Source organism: Phasianus colchicus, chromosome 4 (genome assembly GCF_987193195.1).
Source record: "Phasianus colchicus chromosome 4, bPhaCol1.hap1.1, whole genome shotgun sequence".
NCBI lineage: Eukaryota > Metazoa > Chordata > Aves > Galliformes > Phasianidae > Phasianus > Phasianus colchicus.
In genome coordinates, this window is record NC_143439.1 from 5,099,850 (window position 1) to 5,125,916 (window position 26,067).

General features: G+C 37.2%; 1 protein-coding gene across 9 annotated transcripts in view; it reads right to left on the reverse strand.

Moving 5' to 3' along the window:
* MARCHF1 (membrane associated ring-CH-type finger 1) overlaps nucleotides 1-26,067 on the reverse strand; it is a 337,967-nt gene that overhangs the window by 75,880 nt on the left and 236,020 nt on the right. For 7 of the 9 annotated variants that reach the window (XM_090138475.1, XM_090138482.1, XM_090138476.1 and 4 more), the window contains one exon: nucleotides 10,072-10,211. The exons of the other annotated variants lie outside the window; for them this stretch is intronic. In XM_090138475.1, coding sequence (XP_089994601.1) covers nucleotides 10,072-10,173 — 102 coding nt within the window. In that variant the 5' untranslated portion in view covers nucleotides 10,174-10,211. The remainder of the gene's footprint in view (nucleotides 1-10,071; nucleotides 10,212-26,067) is intronic. 9 annotated transcript variants of the gene reach the window in all.

Here is a 26,067-nt window from a genome sequence, read left to right on the forward strand (position 1 = left end):
GACAATCTAGTAATTATCTAAGCAGTTATAAAATCAGTAGAAATTGATTAATTCAATTGCTCATTTTTTCACATTTTGTTTTTATCAGCTGTTATTAACATTTCATGAGCATTAATATTTATAGATTACAAAGATTACAAGAAGCAATTAGCACATTCTGAAATAATATTACCCACAGAAAACAAACATCAACCATGATTAAGTAAACTCGGGTTTTTCTTAACAAAAAAAATAAATTCAATTATTTCAGCATCAGGAAATACTGTCGTCTAAATTAATTCATTTACTGAGAAGAATACATGCTTAAATCTAAATAACTAAAATTCTATTTCTCCACTACACGTGAAGTCTGAGCATATCATCTTAATGCACCACACACCCAGGCTCTCAATAAAAACATTTGAGAGCTCACAGAAGCACCTGTAATGCCTGATCTTTCTTTATCTACAGTGGGTTTGAAGTCCATTGGATCTACACATCTCCTAGTTCAGTGTTCACTTCATTAAGTTATCACAGAATGGCCAGGGTTGGAAGGGACCTCAAGGATCATGAAGCTCCAACCCCCTGCCACATGCAGGGCCACCAACCTCCCCATTTAATACCAGCCCAGGCTGCCCAAGGCCCCATCCAACCTGGCCTTGAACACCTCCAGGGATGGACGGGGCATCCACAGCCTCTCTGGGCAGCTGTTCCAGCCCCTATGTTCTTCAAATGCGGGAAGGGAAGGGAAGGGAAGGGAAGGGAAGGGAAGGGAAGGGAAGGGAAGGGAAGGGAAGGGAAGGGAAGGGAAGGGAAGGGAAGGGAAGGGAAGGGAAGGGAAGGGAAGGGAAGGGAAGGGAAGGGAAGGGAAGGGAAGGGAAGGGAAGGGAAGGGAAGGGAAGGGAAGGGAAGGGAAGGGAATCTGTGCAACATGGAATACCTTCCATCTCACAGAAGCAAAAAAGTGGGGAAAAAAAAGTGCAATAAAAAAATCCACTGAAATGATTATAAAGGAAAGAAAAACTAGGACATATTTCATTTAGAGATAGGGGGTTGGAAAAAAAAAAAAAAACCACAACTAAACATGTGGACAGAAAATCAGGAATAGTAAAACACTACCACAGACATCAGACGCAAATGTTTTCATTCCAGATTTCAAATTTAGCCCAATTTTTCCCCTCTTAATCTCATCCTATTACTCCTCTCGTTTCATACTTTATGAAAGGATATGTGGATTAATCTCAGATGTAATTAACCTAATGAGGCCAGGCAGATTTCTTTTACATCCAGCAGTTACAGAATCACAGAATTGCAGGGATTGGAAGGGACCTCAAGTGATCACCCAGTCCAAGCACAGGTAGACTGCTTAAGTAGGTTCCCTACATTAGTTTGCACAGGTAGGCATCCAGATAGGTCTTGAATTTCTCCATAGAAGGAGACTCCACAACCTCTTTGGGCAACCTGTTCCTGGGCTCCATTACTCTTACAGTAAAGAAATTCTTCTGCATGTTAGTATAGAAATTCCTATGTTCAAGTTTTAGGTCAACAGATGCAACACAACATACACACATATCCATTTATAATTTAATTGATAGCATTGGCTTTTCCTACAAATCCAGATCAAGATTTGAGTCAATAATGACAATATGCATTGTAGTACCTAGTTCATGCTGTTAATTCCTCAGTCTGTCTGAAGCTTCATCTCTAGAAAACCACTCTGCCTACCATGCTATCTTCTTCCCCTCTGTACTGGTTTTCCAAACTTACTTAATTTTTCCACTGTCAACCAAGATAAGACTAATGTCTTTGTATCTGCAGGACTTAAGTACCTTAAAATCATAAGTGAATTTTTATCCCAAATGCTATCATTTGGGATGATATTGGGATCATATTACAGAAGCTGAAGTAATAAAGTAGAAGTGACTTTCACAAACTTACATGGAAGTTACCTACAGTGAAAGTCAGCATTTTAACCTACACAAAAGTCACAATCATTCTTCCTTTTCAGTTCATTACTCCAGCACTTCTTGTTGCTGTTCTTTGCTATAAAAGGGAGGCCATAATTGCAGCTGCCACCGAGCTAAACAAAACTAGAGATTGATATCGTCCACACCTCTAGAAAAGAATATATTTTTATATACATTCAGTGTTATTAATCTCCTCTAGCAACTACAGAGCACTGTATTTAAATTACTGATTTAAAAACTAAAGCTCTGCCACTGTTTCCAAGATAGCCCTGATACGTGCAGATTCATCACGCCGCAGGAAAGCCCACCAGGAGGTTGGGTGGAATACATAGCAGTACGTAGGCTGAAATGGCTCCAGGATAACAACACTGCATCAGAAAAATGGCTAGCTGCAGAGAGAAGATGTGCTTTATATTCATCTATTGCACTAAACTAACACCATGTAAGTTATAGTGCTGTAAAGACTCTTACAGAGGATACCATAGTGGAAGAATGTATTAGGGATGTATCTAGGGGACATACAGCTCTCTGCAGTATACTACTTTCTTTCTCTCCCACTTCTGTCTGTAGCAGAACTCTCACACTACTACGAATGCATGAAAAGGCTTCCCTACTTAGTCATACAGGCCCATTTTTATATTAAAAGAATATTTTTGGAAGCATTAGTAAAGAAGAGAACGAATCCAATTGCAGAAACTGCACAAACTTACATGATTAGGTACAATCTAAACTAATGAGAAGTTCAAAGAAAATGAGGTATATAAGGGAAATACTGATTCCTATCCTTCTCTACCTTCTCTAAACAGCTCCTGTATGTACTTCAAGCAGGTGCCAGTATAAGTACACAGTCTCCAAAGCAAATTACATATACACATTTCTGTCTATAGGACAGAGTTGCACAGACTGTGGCGTTCAGCACAAAGCACATCCCATAACTAACTCTACATCTTGTAATTTGAGTACTGCTGTGCTGCAAAATACCATGGAAAAAAAAAATATGGATCCTTTGGAGTAGCATTACTATGCAAACATGTAATTTAAATTAAGCATCTGATATTATCAGCATGAAATTTTAGAAGTTGCAGGATCATTTCACACCAGTTTCTTTTAACCCAAGTACAAACCTTAGCTTTCCTTGCACGTGTTACTCTTTCAACAAATGAATAAAGAGAAATATTTGGTGCTTCCAGTAAACGTGGCTTCCTCATTACAAGGTAGGTACTCAGATAATAACAGCACTGAAGGCTTTACAGAGCTAAACTGAGATTGACCCATTTCACCTTATCAAGAATTTAGGTTAATTGCTTGGCCCTGTCTGATTTTCTCATTTTCTAGAACTTACTTTCCAGATAAAAACTGTAATGGTGATCTGGTAGTGGTCTTTTTGTTTCAGTACCTGTAACACTGTTTGTTGTACACTTTGGAGCTCTATGCACTTTTGACCAAATCTACAATTTTTACGGCCATATTAAAAAATCATTAGAAAAATCAGTTCTGAGATTTCAGTCAAAAGTTATGTAAACAGCTCTGCTGTACTGAGACACAGCTCTTCTCTGCAAAACTACAAGAAGTTAGCACATTTAAAATTCCACACTTAAAAGATGAGCCTTTTTCCTAAGTGAGAGAGACTAACTAGACAGCTTCAACTGTAAAAAAGTAACAGGTTATGAATAATTGATATGAAAGACATCTGAATCAACCTTGTGAATGCATGTTGCTGTGAGAAATAAAGTGCACTGAATATTCTGGGGAAAGAGTAAAGGAACTGAATGCACTCTTTCCAACCAGCTATACAGATATTTAACAATTTAGAATGCCTTCTTATAGTAATTTGATCTACAAACAGTAACTTCTTGCAAAATCCATGAACAAAAATGTTGGTAAAAATGAGTACTTAATGCCAAGAAAAAAGAAATGCTAAGCTTAAGTATAAAGCTAAACAAAGTCTTACTTGAATAAACAACAGCAGTGTATTCTGAAATTGAAGCCAGCATTCAGGAAAGCTCTGTTCAAGACCATCCAAGGAAAGAAAATAAAAAGTGAAGCAAATAAAAAAACAGAGTGAAAAAAGGCAACGAGAATCTTTAGTCTAAGAATACCAGAATAAATGCTGGCTTTTACTGAAATGCTGCAGAAGTTTAATAATGCCTATGAGAGGTAAATCTAGAGTCACTTTCAGTGACTCTAACAGCTTCCCAGCACAGAAGAACAGAAAGGATCAGTCCAGCTGAGATACAAACCTCTAGCACTAGCTGATATGAGATACTTAGAATTCCCCACACCCCAAAAATTTATTCACATCTCATACATTATTCCACAAGCAATCTAATACAGAATTTACCAGTGACTCATCTGAACCACAGATAGTAATATTTTTAACAGTTTCTTTTTTCTGTGTGCAATTAAATATGCTGCATGCTGCATCCAGCAGCATTCTTGTAAAGCCTAAGTGAAGGTTTAAACAGCATATAATTGATTAGACAGAGCGAATAATTCTGGCTCTTTTGAAATGACATTTCTTCCTTTTCCACAGTTTTATCCACATATGCACACTGGCTACTACATTAAAAGTATAAGTCGATTTCCAAAAGCAATGTCTAATACAGAATTTTCTAAGTATAGGGTTGTCGAATTACAAGCTGGTTGTTCAGCCTAATTAATGTAATGTATACTTAACAGTTATACAAATATGAAAGTAATTCAGGTGAAACCAACCCTATCTTAGGTAATTTCTTTTTTCAGCACTTACATCTAGTTTTAGGTTATTAAACTACACAATTTCCTTACAACAAATTAAAACGCTGGTCTTAAACATCCCTTTAACCCATGAGATGAACAATAACAGGCTCGCACCGTTAATAGAAACCTACAGGGATCCCATTTCACAGGATTTTCAGGAAGGAATTATACTACCTTGGTAAAACTCAGGCAAACAGTTCAAGCTCAGATGAAGACTTTCCGTGGTCTGTGTTAAATTTTGCATTTTCGAGAAACTGTTCTTACTCTTATTCAGAGCTTTCATATAGTTAGTAGAACTTAAAATTAAACCCCAAATGGTTCCAACAGTCACCTTTCCAATATATCATCACTGGAATCATGGAATCATTAAGGTTGGAAAAGACTTCCAAGATCATCTAGTCCAACCACCAACCCATCACCACCATGCCAACTAAACCATGACTCTAAGTACCATATCTACACAGTTTTTGAACGCCTTCAAGGGTCAATGGCTCCACCATCACCATGGGCAGCCTGTTCCAATGCCTCACCACTCTTTCTGAGAATTTTTTTTTTTCTTAATATTACCCAATATTAATATTTGGGTATTAATATCTTAATACCCAAACTTAACCTCCCCCTGTACAACTTAAAGCCATTACCTCATCCTATCACTAGTTACCTGGGAAAAGAGACTGATCCTCATGGCTGGCCTCTTCCATTGTTTCATTAATTATATTAATGAATGATCACTGACTTTATTATAACCGTGCTCAGTTAACATCAGGAGACCAAACCCAACAACGTGGGATCCCTGTGCCTATTTCAAATGGACAACTGGAATGTGTATTTTACTTTCTCTTGGGGAAGCAGATGGCATCATATTAAATACTTCCACACAGTTCCATATTCTACCATAAGTCACCTATTTATCCACATGACCATCCATATACAGTCATCCACAATTCAAGTGGGGAGTATGATATGTACTAATGACTACAGTTCAGCATTATGTATATGTTCAATTCCCACTAGTTTCATGTGTTTAACAAAATTTACTGAATCAAGGACCAGTACATACCCTATCCAGTACAGGCTTTACATAACTATTAAGACCATATATTCTAATAATGCCCATGGTCTTACTTAGAACATAAATACACACTAGACATTGGGAAAAGGTATGCAAAGACCCAGCTCTGCTTCTAGTGAAATTGTTTAACCAATGTTAAAAAATATTTATCCATCTCCATCAAATCATTTGAACTAACAATGCACACATAAGCTTACAGGATCACTGTATAAAAAGATACATGCAGTATGGAGATAAGTGACTAATGTATAAAGAATTTAAAATTGAAATTTTTCAATCATATCCATTAATCTTTCAGAAGACAAAAAAGAATGCAAATACTACTGCATAGAATTATGAGCTTTGAAGATCCACAATCTTTTCAATTATGGAAGAAAACATTACTCTTTTCTCAATCTAGCAAAAGTCAGAGGAAGGGAAAGATGAAAAACATGAATTTGCATTTAAGACAAGGAAAAAAAAACAGCAGCAACTTTATGTTTGTGCAAACGAACATACATTTCAGAAAAGATAAATATAGTAGATAAAATCCTAAAAATAGAAGAAAAAAAAAAACAAAACATACTAAGAAGTATTATCCAAAGTAGTAATTACCAGAAAAACAAAAGCAATCATCCAAATAAGCAAACGAACAAACTAGAGAAACCCACAAAAATTAATCTTCTAAAACAAAATTAAATAGAAAAGGGTCTTCTTGCAAATTTAAAGTAAAAACTAATGACTGAGAAAGAATAGAGGGGCAAATACACTGAGAACTGAGACAGCCTTGTGCATTTGATCAAGATTTATAATAGCCTAGGTTTGGTTTTAGATTAATAATTCGTTTTACAAATATATTAATAAAGTGATTCTAAACCCACTTGGTATGATAGTATGTTACTGGATATGGAATAATTAGTAACACAGCAGTTAGGAATGGAAGACTTGACATGGAATACCATGTACAAACACTCACTCTGCCAAATTTGAACAGGAACATACAAGACCTTTTAAGACATTCATATGAACATGGAAACTACTGTAAGAAGCTGAAGTGCTGCAATATAGCTCCCCATTAAATCTCATTATGGGCATTAGGAAAGATAAACTTTTAAAATTTAGAAAAATGCAGGAACAAATAGCTCAGAATCAGTGTGTTGTTCTCTACTGAATACAGAGTTCCATCTAGAATTGAACACAAAGACTCCAATCTGCAAATAAATTAGACTGAAGTTACAAAGTCTGGGGATAATATCATGTTTGTTTTAAAAAAGAATAATTGAATAATAATGGAAAATGTTTCCAGCAATATTTAACTGACTTCTCCTGAAATACTTCAGAATTTATTTGATTTGAGACAATGTTTTAACATCAGTTAAATTGAGATGGGGTAACTGATTTTATTTAACTCTATGTTATTTCAGTGACATCATGGGACGACTTCCGTTTCTCTTCCCCTTCTGTGCTGCCTTTGCACCCCTGTTACTCACTTAATGAAAAAAAATAGCTAGTTTTAGTGAGCAATTTGTTAGTGATCATAACCTGCTTCCTTCTCCACGAGACTCCTTACTTTCCTTACTTTCACAATGAGAAAAAATATTTCTTTTCATAAAACTTAATAAAACGTGTTGGCAATTTTCAGATCATTACCCTTTGGGAAAGTGGCTTTGTGAAATGACTACTCGGGGTTCTATGGTTAAAGGGAAACAGAAATTTGTTCAGAAGTTCTAAAAAGGAGCTTTAAAGACAACTTCTGTATTTAAAATGCAAAACACAAACTGTTGGTTTTGAATTTTTTTTTTTAATTTTTTTTCCCAAACAGTGTATTTATTAACTGATGGGGAAAGTTAAATCCAGTTTTACTATGAAACAGCTATTAAAAACCCATACTTCAGAATCACGCTTTCAGAATCATGCACACATGGCTACATCTCCATTTAACTGCATGAGCCTGTTGTCATGGTGAAGAGTAATTACCATCGCTATCAACACTTCATACTACATGCAAACTGTAGCATTTTTTACAGTCTATTTTTATACTACTACATTCAATCTCCTGCAGGATTCAAAAAATATACAATCCTTAGAGCAGCACAGCAAATCTGAGAAAATGGATGGAAACGCAAGAATTGCAACAGTCCAGTCCCTGAAACAACATTTTAGCAGGTAACAAAGGCAGTGAGGCTAAAAGAATGAATTTTAGCAAAGATGCAACATTTTTAGATGTGACCTGGAGAAGAAATTCTACTTCTACTTAATCAGAAGTATCCACAAAAGGAATATGGTAGAGGTCAAATAAAGATATCAAAGATTGCTTCCCAGCAGAAACAGACTTACCCCCTACAGTCTATCTTCACATATGACCATACAAAAAAATTTTCAACAAAGGAAGTCTACAACTAATATAAAAAATAAAAACTTATCTGAAAAGAGATTTTATATTCCTCATGAGTAAAATGGGGATTTTCAGCCTATGGTCCACAAGTTCGAAAGACACTGCCAGAAAAAGATTATGATACGAGTCATCTATAAGTGTATTATAGAAAGAATAATGGTTGAGAAAGCAGGAAGTGAAGACAAATGCAGAGGGAAGCCTGATAAACCTCAAGAGATACTATTTTCTATTACAAAAATTGTTATTCTACAACCAATCGTGACATTACAGGACATGTTATCATCCTCAACTGTCTATATATCCCTGTTTTTTTTAGGCACTTCATCACCTCTGCAGCAATCCAGATTTTCACATAAGTTTTGGAATTACCTTCATATTATTAACTTTAAAACATGCTAACTCTACTGATTCAACTGTTCTGAACTGTATTCCCAATTTATCATTGCTAAATTCCATCTGGATGATTTGCATGCTTACCTCTGGAATATCAAATGAAGCTAATTGACTAGCAATCAATTAGAAATCAAAATATGCAAATTTTCACATATTTAAATTCATCGATAGCTGTCTCCTTTTACTAGTATTACCTAGACATTATTAATTTTATTGATTAAAGCAAGAAAAAAATTAAAAAGAACAATTAAATAGGGGGATAATATACATTCAATTTCTCACTTTGTGAATCATTTTTTTTTTCATTTCCTTTTCATCTTAAATAAATAATTCCAGATAAAAATGAGTTATAATAACAATAGCCTTCTATATTAAGTAAACTAAAATTTACAATTTTTAGTGCTGCCATTTTTTTGTTGTTTTCTTCCTTAGCAGAAACTTATATTCTGTATAATCTACCGCTGAACTAGAGAATTTTGCCATATTAAGTAGGGTCTTTTCTTAACAAAATGCCAACAAATTTCAAACAGACCACTGCCTCTTAATTTGTAACTCCCCATTCCCTTCAGAATACCACGTCCATCAGTGGCTGTAAGGAATCAGTCACTTTTCTATTTAGACATTACTATGTACAAGTTCCAACAACAGAAGAGCAGCTCTTCCCGATACCTCGTGCTTCTCCAGACAGAAATATGCTGTGCCCATTTTAAAGTCAGTAATGAACTGGATGAGGCATATTGAACTGGAAATGTTTCGGACATGGTTTTGGTACAGACTGACAATATCCATACGGTTTAAGAGAAGCAAATACATATTCAATTTTTGCTCCTATGTATGGGTTGCTTTGAAGTCTTTATAAATATCTGTGTTTACTCACCTGGGAGGGTCTATTGATGTAAAGGGATTTATTTGAATGAGTGAAAACTGCAGGATTTAAAGTTATCATCAGCGAGGCTATTTATTCAAAATTTGTTGTATCTTGATACAATTCAAGATCACTTCAGTGTTGTCAAAATACAGTCTGAACACCTTCTATCAATAGATAGAACACTCACCATCTACTTCTGTTGCATGCAGAACACTCACCATCTACTTTAGAATCATGTGGAGTATTTTAAGATGAGTTAAAACTCCATCTCTCTAACACAAGGCATATCATACTCTGTTCCTGTTACAGGCAGGAGCAAAGTGCAAACCTGTAGATATCGTCCAGCTGTTATCATCAGGAACCAAATGTCATTGCATTGATTAGGATTGCAAAGAATCTAAGCAATCCAAATCAGTTCATTTCCTGTGTAAAGACTTTATCATTCAAAAAACATCAATACTGACTTATAGCATGCAAGTCAGAATGGACCGTACATAACAGAAAAGATGAAGAAACAGCAGATGGAAAGAGAATGTAGACGTAATGTCAAAAGGCTTCATGCATTGAGGCAATGCAGTCAGAGGCAAACACTACATTCAAAAAAAAAAAAAAAAAGAGCTTGGCACCTCTGAAATTCATTTGTGCATGCAACCATCATAAAATGCAACTTTTCACTCACCAGAGTAGAGTTATGCGAAGCATCACCTGAGACCTCGGGTGTTCTTGTGCTGTTTGGAAGTCTGTGAGGGTTACGAGCTATCGCTTGGCACCAGCCCAACATTTTCTCCTTCCACTTATCCCTTCTCAATTTCTGAAATTCTGAAAATAATTTAGAGTCCCTGAAACATTGACACTTAGGAATCTCTTGCGTGCTTGTCTCTGGATGCATGCCTTTAAAGAAAACAGCTTTTCAAGTTGGATCTAAACAAGCTAATAAACATATTTTTAGAACATGTTTATTTAAAGTACTTTGAAGGGTTATGCCATGCAGGATAGAAGACAGCTATGCACTTTCAGCATAGGTTACACATATTAATACTGTTTTAGTGTCAGCAAGTTCAGTGCCTTCTCCCCAAATTAAATCTTTCTTAAGTTGTCACTTTTCTATTCAAGTGCTATTTTCAACGATGTGTGTTTCAAAATAACTTAGAATCACATCACTCTTAAATCCATTTAGCATTTGAATACAGTACCTCAAGTCATCTGAAACCACTACAAACAGCACTAAAGCAGTGGAAGATATTAAATATAAAACAACAGTGTGAAAACACATATGCACATACTCATCCCCACACAAAGCACAATACCTGTCTTTTCTTGGAAAGGTAAACTAGGATATATTACTGAAAATAGCCAAAAGTCATGTATGCACATTAGCAATAAATGCTACATGCCAACTGTTGGTAACAGTAATAAAATGCCTTTTAAATAACACTAACACATTCCAGAACTACAGTACTACTAAGTTTAATGTTTGTTTAAATATAAGAAACTTCCATAAGCAATGATTTTTTCCAGTTGTAATGTATAATGCAAGTCTTCAGAGCAAAACACTCTTAATTAATTAATGTAACCTGAAGCCATTTTCTTTTTAATCCACTATTTCTGAAGCATTTGTAATCTGGTTGTTTATAACATTTTGAATTCAAGTGTTTTACTCTGTAACATCATGAAATATTGTACACAAAACCATCAGCCTAGCAGGTTGACTGACTAGTACTTCAACACTAGACTGAATAGATCTGGAACGTACATAAAACAATGCCAAAGACCCTACATGGCAAAGTAGCATCTATTTAATGTGATTAGTGTTATGCAATTGAACTTTCTTATCCATTTGTCAATTACAAAATATTTCAGTCATTTACTTCCTTCAGGATTGGAGTACAGACCAACAAAGGCTTCAAAACAAGAAATCTAATGAAGCACTGACTGAACTCATTGCCACCAATTTAGCAGTAGTTTCCACTTCCATTGGATCAGGGCATCCATTGTCTTGCAAACTTTAAGAGGCTGTTTATTTTCATTGATTTTGTGAACAGAGCTAGCAGAACATTGCATACCAAGTGCTTTAAATACTCTTCATTGTATAGCCAACGTATCATGAAATAAATCCAGAGAATCAAACAAGTAACAGAAGGGAAAACATCTGCACGTGTCCTGCTGTGCAACTTGGAAAAACAAGCAGTAAATAAGAAGCAACCAATTGTTATTTTCTCAAGCTTCTGCTACATACTCTAGCTCATTACTACATTGTTTGGGCTGAAATACTATTTATCAACTGAGCAGGGCTGAAACAGTGCAGTCCGATTTCTGCTTCTGGTAGCATCTTTATGTCTCTGGAATTTCAAGTAGAAACTATTTCAGTATTGTTTAGAGATTTCAAAATGAGACAAGCCATTTGGTTTTGCTGCCATGGAACCTGTCATGGCATTTCCTCACATACAGTCACATAAGTGAGGTTTTCAAGTGAAGGAGAGGATTCAGAATATTGTTAGAGGTGTGACTATAGTCAGTTCAACCTGGATGAAAAGAGAAGAGCTGCTGCTGCTCTGTTTATGCCTGCACTTGGGGCAAGGCAAAGAACTATTATTTAATATACCATCAGCAAGTGAAATCTGTAGTGTAGAAGGGATACCGAGTCAAACTTACATTCCACTCAAATGAAGAAAAACAGCTTTGGGGAAGTGGTTCTCCATTTTGGTAACATCCATCCGTAACTCATTAAAAGAACTTTTCACTATACACATGGATGGTAGGTTTTTTGGTGCAGGTGCACAGAAACTAGGGATTAACTTTGGCTGGAGAAAAAAAAAACAACACAAAAAACCCACCTACTTCAAAAAATACATTTCAAATAAATGTCTTAATTTACTTTAGCTGTCCTCCAGAAGAATACAACGTAAAGAACAAAAGGTTCAGGTCTTCACTGAAGAACCTTACTGATATTCTATTATTTCTTATTAATTTTTACCTTATATTTATTTTAGGCTTGCATTTTAAAGTAGCTTTATGCATCAGCCTACTTTCTTTGCTTCCAAATCTCCGTTGTCTACCAAACCTCAAGTAACTTTTCAGCAAAAACAAACCTATACTACTGCATGTTTCAGTACATAGTGAATTCTTCCAGAGATGTGTCGGTGTAGAGTCAAAATCCACCACCTCTGGAGCTGTGTAATCCTCATACCTGGGGTGAGTATGAGCCAATTTAACCTGAAAATACTACTCAACATACCACATATGAGCACACAGTGTTTTGTACTATAGTCTTGATCTGATCACAGATGAACCTGGAATAGGGAATGTTCTACAAAATGATTTTCTGCACAGCTGGATAAGCCTAGTACTTAAAACTGACAAAGCAGCATAAACCCTAAACAACAGCTGTAGTTCAGTTATGACAAAGGTAACTACTTGAAGCCGTTATGAGTTTCTACGCAGCTGAGACAAGTCTACCACATTTTAACAATTTGCTCCTCTGTGATGTCAGCTGGCAAGAAGTCTAGGCTCTTGGAAATTTTACAACCTGTTTAAAACAGATGTTAGTTTCGAGCTCACAGTGTCTACGTGAGCCACAGCTGTAGCGAGAAGTGGATGTCTGGCAGCAGTGCATGCAGCCCACCTGCAGCAAAGCCTTATTCCAAGGATATGCAAGGAGACCATTCTAAAGGCTACCACTAACATCACGCCTCAATAAAAGACCATTAAATCCCTCATTTGTTGCGAAGATAGGGAATCCTCTCACTAAATCCACAGTCCTATCCCGGTTCCTCTGAGGACACTGAATTACTCAAAGCAGTTGCAAATCTTGCTTTTGCCTTGACGAGTCAAACTGATGTCTACAAGCATAAAGACTGCAATTGAAAGGATTTTGCATTTCCTTATTCAACTGAAGAATAACTATCGGAAATAAATTGCCCGAAAAAATATCTTAATTCAGTTCCTATGAATTACTTTCTACATATTTCCTCAGGGAAACAATTTTTACTTAGAATTCTGGCAAGGAAAAGGACAAAGAGAATTAGAGATTCGGTAGAGGTTTAGTTAAGGATGATTTACTAGGCACTAACTGGTTACATGAAATAAAATAGTTCATTAATCTTACAAGGGAAAATAAATGGTAAACTTAGCATGAATACAATTAGATTCAGGTAACAAAGGCTCAACAAAGGCTGAATTAAGATGAAGGACATAAGATGTTCATGCTTTTTCCAGTGTTTACCAGGATCTAGCAATTTTCATAAACTAGAATTTAACCAAGCACAAAACATTCTATCCTTTACCTAAGCTAAACTGTTTTGTTCTCTGCGTTTGAAGAGTCCAAAGAGCAACAAAGTAATGGTATTTGTCCTGCGCCTTAACACACTGCATGACTTGGCATATCAGCAAAATATTCCAGGAGCAGAGCTGCAGGAATATTTAAATGCAAATAGCCTTCAATTGCGGAGCTCTGGCAAGAGAAACACAGTCCCTGTTGTTCGCTGTGTATTGCTTGTTTGAGTCTTATCAAGCTGTGACTTCCAATCAATTATCCTGATTTGAATGGAAATGCAAATTCATGGTCTGGAGGCATTGGAAAGCTCCAGGAGCTTGTACTGCTTTTGTATCACAAGGGAGCCATAGGCTCTACTTAACCAACTAGTCAATATTATCCTACAACTGCTGTGTATAGCAAGAACAATTCAGCGTAACCACAGTTTAACAGCATAATGACTAAGTCTGTGTTTTTAGACATAAGAAGCTCAAATTCAAGCTTAAAAATTACTTGTTTTTAATAAATCATATTAGAATATATGTAACCATCCCAATGCTGTATTCCAGTTCAATATAATTCAGCAGAAGCAAAATAAAAAAACGAAACTAGCACACAAGCCCGGAAATAATTCAACTGACCCCCAGAAAGATGGTACCAATTAAAGTCTACTGGTCCCAGTGTTCTTGTGTAGCTACTGCATAGACACAGTCAAACTCTTCTGAACCAAGCAGATGCAAGACTCTGAATTCAAACGTTCTCATTTTTCTTAATGACAGATTTCAGTACTACATGAAGAGTAAAGGACACAATTAGACCCCATCTGTATTCCTATCTGTAATGACAAAACAAAGCTTTGGTGTAACTTAGCCATACTTAAAAATGCCTCACTTCAGCAGTTTTTCAAAAATATAAGCACAGAATCAACTCTCATCTCTAGGGTAGATGCCATATTCTAAGATTATACAGTTTTCCAGAACTAGCTTAAATTACATTTTTATTTAACTCTGTAGTCAGTTAGCATATTCTTAAATTTTTAAATGTGTTTTCTCAGTGGCTAGCAAGTGACTGTTTTAATTTCTCCTTATCATAAGTAATAATATCATTTCTAACTTAGAATAATCCAAAGCTTACTACTTTTTGTTACGTATATCATGGTTTTGTGATTTTTGGTTTTCGGTATTCCACATCATAACATCATGTGGGGCAGTGGGAGTTTAACTGTTAATGCTCAAGCTCTGGGTACCTGCCTGGAAGAGAAGAACTACATTCCCCAGGGGACTTTGCGGTCACAGAGTCTCGAGATACAACTCCTGGCAAGGTCACCTGATGCGCTCTTCTTAGCCTGCTCTTCATCGGCTCTCCTCCTTTTTCTCCCTGCTGCTCAACTGGACTGCGCATCTCACCTCAGCTCTCCGCGTTGTGGTGATACCTACCCACCTTTCGGACATTCTCTCTCTCATTATATTTGATTTATTAGCTTCAGATTTAATTATATTGTATTACAGCGTGTTATCTTGCATTCCGATACTATATTTAGTAAGTTAGTTTGTTTCTCCTCAGATCGTTGCCGCTGTTTTTAATTATTTTGGGGCCCCCTGTTCCCTTTATTTCCGGAGGCGCGGATCTGCGGATCCCTCCGCCCCGCTGGTCACGGAACTGGGCCGAACCAGCCCGTAAACCGTTGACAACGTACTGCCACAATTTTAGTTTTCCTAGCCTTTCAAGATCCCAAATCTGTCATAATAAAGGATTCAAACTTCATGCATTACTCAAAACAGTTGATCATTAAAAATAAAATCAACTTAATATGCAAATACACCCATAAATATTATTGCAGGTAAAATTCCTTCAACTATTCACTATACAACCGCTACATCCAAGCAGTGTCAAGAAATCTTTAAAGGCTTTCAAAGAAAGCTGTTGGTTTTCTAAAGATCTAAAAATGTTGGAATGTTTGTCTCCATAGTCCACATACGCTTTCTGGCATAAAGAAAAACATCTTTTGAGTGTAGCTGAAAGCATTTTTAAATCACTCAAGGCTCTTTAGAGAAACTACAACGGTGTTTTTTCTTGGTCTGTTCTCAGCATTATAATTCTACCTTTTTGCATTTGTGAAAATTGCAAGAGAATGTCAACACGTTAGAAGAAGCAGACAGTATTTATGGCTAAGTATACTACATAAAATATCTTTACATGTGTATATGTTGCCAAATTTGTATTTTCCTATGCAGAGTTCGATTTTATTCGTTGTTTGAAACTTTAATAAGCAACCTCTGTACCTTAATTTAGTACAACTTTTTTTTTTTCTACAGGTTCTTGCTTACAATAACTCTTAGAAATGCTTCGTTCGAGAAAAGTTAGATGTCACCATTCTCTTCAGAGATTTCAAAATCAAAGCAACAGTACGCACTCCTTGCATGTTTCTGTCTACAGTTGAATGACAAAAGGCTGTCTTATCCTTCCCTGCATGAAATTCAAGACACATCTGACTCCCAAGCACAAAGAAAAAAAAAAAGAGCCTTGAAAAAAAAATGATAGTTTTGAGAACAAGAACAAATAACATGTTTTCACTTTGTGAGTTTGCATATATTTAACTACGTGCAATTGCCAAGCTGCTTAAGCCAAAGCTTCAAATCAACCCTAAAGGCACGACTGAGAAGTGCATGTGTTAAAACCATGCTGAGTGCTTGGCAGATGGACATTCTTCAGGGGAGTCATAGGATCTGCAGTAAGCACAGCATTCAGAAAATCCACAAAGTAAAGCATCAACTGTTATCTTTTTGGATTTCAGTAAAGCTTTCAGTGCTGTGTCACAAAATATCCTTCTGGATAAAATGTCCAGCATACAGCTCTACAAAAATATAGTGTGATGAGAGAATAACTGGCTGACAAATTGGGCCCAAAGGCTTATAATAAATGGGGTTGCATGGTTGGTAACTCACTAGTGGGGATCTCCATAGCTCCATTTTAGGGCTATTACTCTTCTATGTTTTCATAAATAAATTGGATGTAGAACTAGAAGGTGTTTAGAGAGTTTGCTGATGATACTAAACTGGGAAGTTGTTTGACTCTGTCAAGGGTGAAGGGACCTTGCAGAGTGAACTAGACTAGAGAACTGAGCAACCACCAACCATGTGAAGCTGAACAACAACAAGTGCCAGATTCTGCACTTGGGAAGGAGCGATCCTGGCTATGCGTACAGACCCAGAGATGAGATGCTGGAGGAGCAGCCCCGCTGAAAGGGATTTGAGGGATTTAGCTGACAACAAATTGAACATGAGTCAACAGCGTGCTCAAGGAGACAGGAAGGCCAACCATAACCTGGGATGCATAAAACACAGCACTGCCATGCGGGCAAGGGAAGGGATTGTCCTGCTCTGCTCTGAGCTGGTGTGGCTTCACCTTGAACACTGTGCAGTTCTGGGCACGTACAGAAAAGACACAGAACCATTACTGAATGTCCAAAGAAGGGCTGCAAAGAGGGGACAAAGTATGTGGAGCAGCTGAGGTCCCTTAGTTAAAAAGCAGGCTGAAGGGAGGCCTCATCGTGGCCTGCAGCTCATTCTGAGGGGCATGGAGAGGTAGTGCTAACCTCTGTTCTCTGGTGGCAGGCACAGAGCACGAGGAGACAGCATGGGGCTGTGTCAGGGGAGGTCTGGTTGTATATCAGGAAATAGTTCTTCATCAGAGGGTGGTCAGGCCCTGGAACAGGCTCCTCAGGGCAGCTGTCACGGCCTTGAGCTTGCTGAAACGTCTGGACAACACTCTCAGTCATAAGGTCTGATTTTTGGGCCATGCTGTGTGGAGTAATGATCCTGATGGGTCCCTTCCAGCTGGGGATTTTCTATGATTCCACGAAATAACAGTTATGTGTGCAGTCATCCAAACACACGAGGCTAAGATAGATCTCTAAAGGACTTTTTGTTTCTGCATATGTAAATGGACAAGTCTATATCCCAAAGCTCTTCCATACAGTTTATTTAGAGAAGAAAAGAGTGCTCATCACATCAGATAAAAGCCACCTTGAATAAGGCAGACCATGACTGACTTAAAATACAATGACAGAAATGTAAGGTTTTTCAGTCCAATAAAGGTTAGAGGTCAGAAAAGCATAATTAAACCACTAAACACCACTGTTTCAAATGATGGGCAATGGATACTGAATTTAAATGGATTTTTAAGGAAAGGGAAAATCATATTTCATTAAGTGTCCAACTACACATGCTACTTTGGACCACAGCTGGTCCAAAAGGAGAAGCATCTCCTCTTAGTCAGAAATGTATTTTTAATGGAAGTTGTTCTGTCAAGTACTATTTTTTGTGCAGTCATAAACCATCTTTCTCTGACAACCCTAAATATGGAATCCTCATTCTTGTGACCAGTTTGGTTACTGTTTCTGTGACAGGCCTGTCATACTGCACCTGAAGCAGATGAAGGTCATCAGTGCTGCAATTAAAGACACTGATTGTTTAGATGCTATTGCTCTTATAATTGGCTATATCAGAAGGCCATTGTTACTTTATCAATGCTGGGTCTCAATATTATTCTTACCTAATTACAGATTATTTTAATTTTCAGAATCTCTTTTAGGGTGAGTGACACTGGAACGACAGGACGGCAATCACAGCACCCCAATTAAACTGGCAGAAATACTTGTGAGAAATTCAGTGCTGTTCTAGTTGGTTTATTATATAGTTAATGGTATATTATATTAAGAAACATGATGAAATAAAACACTGTTTAAATAAAAATTTGAGAATAATAATTAAACCCATTACAGCCAGCCTACTCCCTGAATGTGTACTCTGCTGATTCTATAAGGACAGAGGACGTGGCTAGATACTGTTGTCAATAATTTTTAATTAAAAGCACTGCAATAAGTATTTCATTTAAAGATTCAATTTTCTTTTTACTTTTTTTTGCGCATTATTTATTTATCAAACAACCACAGTATAAAAACATTACCACTAAATATTTACTCATTAATTGCCACATAGTAAGAAAACACTTCAAAATGGTATTTCTGTCACATAAAATAGGCTTTTAAATTTTGCTCCATTTTTTATAAAGCTTATAATAGATTAAGTTCAGGCTTAATTTGAAACTATTTGAGGACACCCTTGAGAATTCCACTAATTTCAGTTTAGAGAACTATGCTGATATTTATCCAATCTTCTGGCCTCTCTGTGGATTTATTTATTTATTCATCAAAACACATTTATTTCACTAAGCTAACCACAAACAATAAAAACTAGAAGGGCTACCTCATACTTCAATTTTTTTTTTCTTTTGTTACCAATTTACTTTTTGACAGCTGCCAGACAAACAAGATTGTTTCCAATAACTATTGTCTAATTAGAGCTCTATTAAAATAAAGTATTATTATAGCTCCTCGAGTCCTAATTTTAACACAGGCCTTCATTCTAATGCCTGCCTTTCTGTGTTTAGTTTATGGAAATTCGAAAAACTATTCACTTTTAGGATAACGTAGAATGTATTTATATGAGGGAATAGTTATTCAAGCTGTTACCAGTAACTGCAGCATTAGGCCAGTAATTATTTATAACTTAAATAACTGGAATCCGTTTAACCTGAGAAACCCTGAAGAGGCCATCTGCCATGGTTTCATCTAGAAGAGATCAGATCCTAAGCGATGATCTTCATAACATAAATCAGAAGTGGTGGGAGGTGTTAGAAGAACAAACCTAATGGTATGAAAAAGGATTACTTGCAACAGTAATATTTCAGTTAGTTTACTGATAACGAATATTTAATAGTTTCATCTTTGTTAAGAAGGAATCCAAGTTTTCTGCCATCAGTAGCTCTGTTTGCAACTTTTCATCAAATATGATTTGGTTCTTATTTTGGTCAGTATAACCAGTTGATCCTTGATAAGAACATAAGCCTTCCTCAAAATATTTTGCAGGATTTTCTTTGTTATAAACAATAGAACTTAGAATTATCCAACTGGGCAGTGTGCTCTAGTGGTTGGTGACCCTGCCCATGGCAGGGGGGGTGAAACTAGATGAGCCAGGCCATTCAGTGATTCTACAAACTTAACTTTAATTAGTGTTCTAATAAATAACTTCCAAAAGAGCACCAAATTGCACCTTTTAACTTCAGAAAATTCTGTAGTTTTTAGAAAATAGCTTTATCTTAGTTTCCTGAGGTGTCTGAATTTGCTGTCAACTAGCACTCAAAGTAACTATTTCATGACTATTTATTAGTCACAAAATAGCTAAGAATTTGTATTGGTAGATAAGCAGGAGTAAATTTCTTACAAACCCAATGTATTAAAAATAGTAAGTTAAATGCAACCAGCAACCAATATAGCAATAAGGTTTTTACAGAATTATCTCAAGGACTATGAAGGCAAATGACTAATGAACTGACAGCAGAACAGAACCAAAGATATTATCATACAAGACCATCATGACTTACTAATTATTTTCCATACGAAATACTTATTTTGCTTCTTTATATGTAGGTCAATCTGAAAGTAATGCCTCCTGTTTATTTCCATGGAAACAACACCAGATACAAGGAGCACAACAACACTATTTGACAGAGCACATTCTCAACTACAAAACATCAGTTTTGCAACGTATTCACCACCATGAGCTGTGCATTTTCACCAGCGATGTACAAAATCTGCATGGCCATGCAGAACATGGCTTGTCTTTTATACTGCTGTCACCACTGCTGAAATGCACCTCCCACCACCTCAGTGTGTTGTTTGGTCTCCACCAGTCGTCAGCAAATGTCAATGGGTGCCATTTTTTCTGCATGGAGGAACTCAGTTACGCACCTTTCCCTAAAAGCACTTCCATGTCAGACACCATTTTGTCAGATTCTCTCTGCTGCCATCTGTCACACAGTGGCAAAACGTTAACAACAGGTTCAGCTGCACAACCAACATCTGCCTCTGAGATGGTGAGCTAACAGAATAAAACAAAAGGCATTACTTTTGGAGCAGCCCTCATAAAATGCAAACAAGGCACGATTTGCAGTGGGGTGCAGTGTCCCACCCTGTGCCACCCAGAAGGTCACAGAATCAGAATCACAGAATGGCCAGGGTTGGAAGGGACCTCAAGGATCATGAATCTCCAACCCCCTGCCACATGCAGGGCCACCAAACCTCCCCATTTAATATCAGACCAGGCTGCCCAGGGCCCCATCCAACCTGGCCTTGAACACCTCCAGGGATGGGGCATCACAACCTCTCTGGGCAGCTGTTCCAGCACCTCACCACTCTGTAGGTCTGATCTGTAACTCTGACAACCCACTGATATATACCACCTTGCAGTTACAACTTCCTCCAAACGTGCTACTAAACAACATGATTGCACTGTACTGAATGCTGAGGCTGAGACAAAGGTATGCAGCATAGCGTGGTGCCAGAGATGCTGCTGGCAGCTTTGGATGTGACCTGGTCCAGCTATGTAACACAGAGCCACCCTGCAACAAAGGCTGCTCTAAAAGCTGTTTAACTCCATGGCTAAGCCATAAGCCTTGCCCTCGCAGGAACCACTTCTCAGCAGTGGGAGACTTCCTTAAGCAGTCACGTGGGGTCCCAAATCAGCTCACCGCCAGCCTGAGTAAGCTCTGCAGTGTCATTTAATAATAAGCTATCTGTATTTAATGGGCCCTTACCCCATAATGCCTGAGCACTCCATCATTTTGAATGATTTGTTTTCCCATGGTCCCTATAAGCCGGGATGCAACAGAGGTAAATATTAGCTTTCCACAGATACCTTACACCATTCATCACCTGCATTCAGTTCCTTGTCGAGAATAACTGTATTTTTGATTCCACAAGACCTGGACGCCGAGCCTTCCACAGTCTAGACAGGCAAAACTGTTCACTTACACAGTGTGGCAGTAATGACTGCTTTTCCAATGCACTATTTTTATTTTTTTTCAAAATTGCTCTCTCCTTACTTGCAGTCTCTTTTTCTGCAATCCGTACCAATCAGCGTACTCTTAATCAGTGAAATACTTCAGTATTAAGCAGCTTATTGAGCTGACCCATAGGCTACGTCTCCTTTATTAAGCTGTGCAGTTATTTGAAGGCTAATTTTATTCATTTGTACATTTACATATTTTATACTGCATTCATGTTTAATAGCATTTGTAGTACTTGGATGTTTCTTCTCTTTTAAACTGTTTATTTAGGAAATCTCTGATCAAGAAGGCTTGCTTAAAGTAAGTGAGCATCCTTCCTTGCTAATGGCACTAATGGTTTTATTCTCTCCAGAAGAATATATTTAACTAGGAATTCTTGTTGGAAGAGGTCATAAGCATGAATTTCAAGAACAAAATTCTGGCAACCTGTTATAACCAAAACATCACAAAATTTACCAAACATTCAACAAAGCTAATCTACAAGCCACCATCGTTTGAACAAACCACTTTTTACTACGTGACCAGGATACTTGTTCACAATTTCAAAACACGTCATGCTCTAAGTCTAAACTAAATAATGGGAACGAATACACCTTGCCAATGTCATTCCATTCTCCCTTTCTCAAACGCAGGAGAATATACTTGCTAAGCACAAGCTCAACAGATAGGACTTGACTAAAGACCTCTTCTATGTATAGAGTACAGAAATCAAGTTTGCCCCAGGAAACAAGAAATAATGGAAAAGAGAGAAATACGAAAGCACATGTAGGTAGGTGGCCTACATTCAGCTCTAACACTTATTCACAAATCCAAGCAGGGAGAAACTAATTTTGAAGGTAAGAGTTGTATTTAACTGCAGGCCAGGCACCCACAAAAATAAGGAGCATTTGGAGAAGTCTTGAGGGGAAAAGCAAAGGTAAAAATAATTACACACGGGCTTGCTTGTTATTGCTACTGAAGTGCTCATTTTAGAAAACTCCAAGAAAAAAAAATGAAGATTGCTCTCCTCTGAGTTTCCTAAACTAAAAGAAACTGGAACACACAAAAATAGAAAATGTATTTGCACATAGAATATAATTCTATCCGATATCTATGATCACTTTATCAAGCAACACAGGTACAGCTTTTATTTTTGCTTTAGTTTTTTTTTTTCAAGTGACATTTAAATGCAAGTTCCACAAGAGAACAAAAAGAAACACATCTGAGTTGTTAGCATATATGCAAAATCTTTATCCACCAAGTATAAAACCCACTAAAGGAGCAGCACAGAACGAGGGTGCCAACTCACATTTGTTTTTGAGTGGTGCAGAAGCTCTGCTACAGAAGGCACCATGTAGTCCTTTAAGTTATAATAAGTTCTAAAAGTAGCCTGGAAATAGAAACAACACCAAGAATCATGTCTGAAGTGGCATGGTACCAGGAGTGTAAAAATTACACATTTTCTTTACTCCTAACTGCTGCCACATTTAAAAAGAAACACACAAAAAAATGGAGAACTAGTCCTGCAATATGAATAGGGTATGGAATCTTCTCAGCACGCTACAACGTGTATCTTTCATATTCAAAAACTGGCAAAATAATCAAAATGTACTGACAAGAATATCAGGCACACCCTTTAAACACTGTGGGAGTTTACTAATTAGTCTTCTGCATTACAGCTAACACAGTAATGTCAGAGGATGCTGGTTATATACATCTAATTAGATGTTAAGACAACACTATATAGACACACTTTACTGACAACCACTAATCAGTCTAGGCAATTTATCAGATCAGCAGAAAGCTATCACAGGCTTACAATAAAAACCATATGGCAGTAGAACTAAATACACTCACCAAAATAGGAAATCTCTCATGCTCACTGGTTTTCGTCCCTCCCTTTAGAAACAAATTGCAAACAGGAGTAGGAATTACGTGCCCCAAAATTAAAACCTTTTTCTCTCAAGTTAAGAACTACCAGTAAACAACCCGCAGCATTCTCAGCATGGCATCAATTAAAATTCCCTGCTAATAGTTTAGACTCATCGCTCAGACTCTGCTTTACGGAATAACTCATCTCTCCATTCATCAAGCAGAAGATAAATATGTCAAATATTCTTCTGAAAATGAAGCAGCTGCTCAATCTTCTAATTTGTGTCAAGAAGCTGAAACCGAATCAAGGTTGCTTGATAGGTAACAGGTGAAATTGGAAGATTCTTATTCCCAGTAACAGTGCCCCAAGGAGGTTTTTTTTCACTGTTTCTATTTATTTCTGTTTTGTGACTATTAGGTTAAGAACAATTGTCCTTGGAGGGAAATCTAATAGGATCTTCTCAAAAATTTTAAGCTACTTACAGAAACACCCCACAGTTATCTCCAGACACCTCTCTAGCACATTTTGAACTTATCATATATTCAGAATTGATGAACTACATGTTGCTAAGGGAATCATTATGCTAAAAGCATTTTACAGTAAGTCATAACAGAGCTATTGTTGTTACAAATCTAAATTTCACACATATGCTTATTGCAACTCCGAAGATCCAGTGTATCTAAATATTTAAACTACAAAGCTTAGTTTGCAACAAGAGCACATTAAGACTGTAAGCTATGATTACTGTGTTTTACAGGGCGGAATCTCAGGTTAACAGCAGATTTACTTTGATTGGCTTTAAACATTTGAGATAGGCTCACTTGAGAGTAGCCAACAACTTGACAACATCCAAAGCATCAGCGTCAACTGAACCCAGGGCACAGGGAGGGCAACGCTGAGCAGTGCTGACTCAAGTGATGGCAAATAACTGCATGCATTTTGGTGTGTTGGCTAAACACAGACTTCTGAACAGTGAACAATATACAGCCGTGCCTTCTGTTTTGATGAAGGGGTTGAGAATAGGTTTCAAGATCGCAAGAAATCATCAATTTATGTTAGCGACACTATTTTTCAGCTGATATAAACACACGACCTGCAAATTTTTTAAAAGAATGTATAGAGATCCAATCAGATATTCAACTAAAAAATCGGATTCTGTCTCTTATCCAAACTTTCACGATCCCTCTCCTAACCAGAGACAAAAACCCCTCTCTTCACTTGTCATCATGTCATCACTTTTTGGCACTATGTATATTTGTGAAAAACTATTTTCAATGACTAAGTTTAAGAAAAAAATATTACATATTAAAATGCTTTGTTTCTTATATATTAACAATATCATATATTTTACAAGGGCTGCTCTGAAAGTAACGTCTCCTATCTACAGTGTCAGAGGCAGATGATGGTGGTATGGCAGCAGGGGTTGAACCTTTCCACCAATGTTCTGTTACATTTTGCTGCCATAAGACAAATGGCAGCAAAGTGGTGTCTGACATGGAAGTGCTTTTAAGGAAAGGTGCATAACTGAGTTCCTCCATGCAGAAAAAATGGCACCCATTGACTTTCATTAACATTTGCTGACAACTGATGGAGACCAAACAAGTGCAGCATGCAGGCTCTTGTTCATCAGTGGTGAAAACGCACAGCTCATGGTGGTGAAAACATTGAAAAAATGTTGTTCTGTAGTTGAGAACGTGCTCTGTCAAATAGTGTTGTTGTGCTCTTTGTATCTGGTGTTGTTTCATGGAAATAAACAGGAGGCATTACTTTCAGAGAACACGTATATGCGGCCCAAGACAATTCCTCTTCACCCTATAAGCCAAATGTTGGAGATACATTCTTTAGATCGTTGTTTTCTGAAAAAGATGGTTAAGCAACTATTCACAACCAACATGCAAAGCTTTGTGTTGCAAAGATATCATAGGTGTGCAACAGTGCACAGAAATGCAGGAACTATTTCTGCTGTGAAATGAGTATAGCCCCAAGGTTTTCCACCGCGATCGCTCAGTTCTGCAAATTACTAAGTGCTGCTTGAAGGCAGTCACTGGAGTTGACAAATCAAACAAAAAAACTGGAAAAAAAAAAAAGGAAACACTAAAAAACCCACAAAACATAGCAAAGCAAAACCAGCCGATTTCATCATAGCTTTGACTACAGCATTAATAAATGCACAAAAAGGCCTTCATCATCCACACGTCGCTGATCGCACAGGTGTTGAACCACCTGCATGTCAGATGCTGTCACAAAGCCATCCTCACCACAGCCCCATTCTCAGCACTTCCTTTTGTTGATGCACAGGACGGCTGCAGCTGCGTGGGTTACAAGGCAAGAAGCAGGTCAGAAGTAAAATGGATGGTAAGCAAATCTGCATCGAAGGGACTTGCAGAAAGCCAGGACCCACAGCCTGTAAAGGTCTGCTAACAAAGCCAGCTGGAGCCACATCACACCTGAGCAAAATCAACTCCCCACCAAAAGCACTGGCAAATTTTGTGAAAAAACATTCAAGCATTCCTGTCTGAATCAGTTGAACAGGAAAATTCTTCATATGTCAGCTCCCTTTATGCCCTGAACATGTATTATCTCACAATTAAGGTTGCTTTTTTTTTTTTTTTTTTTTTTCCCAGCTTTGATTCTTGTGAAATACAGGTTTCCACCTCTTCTTA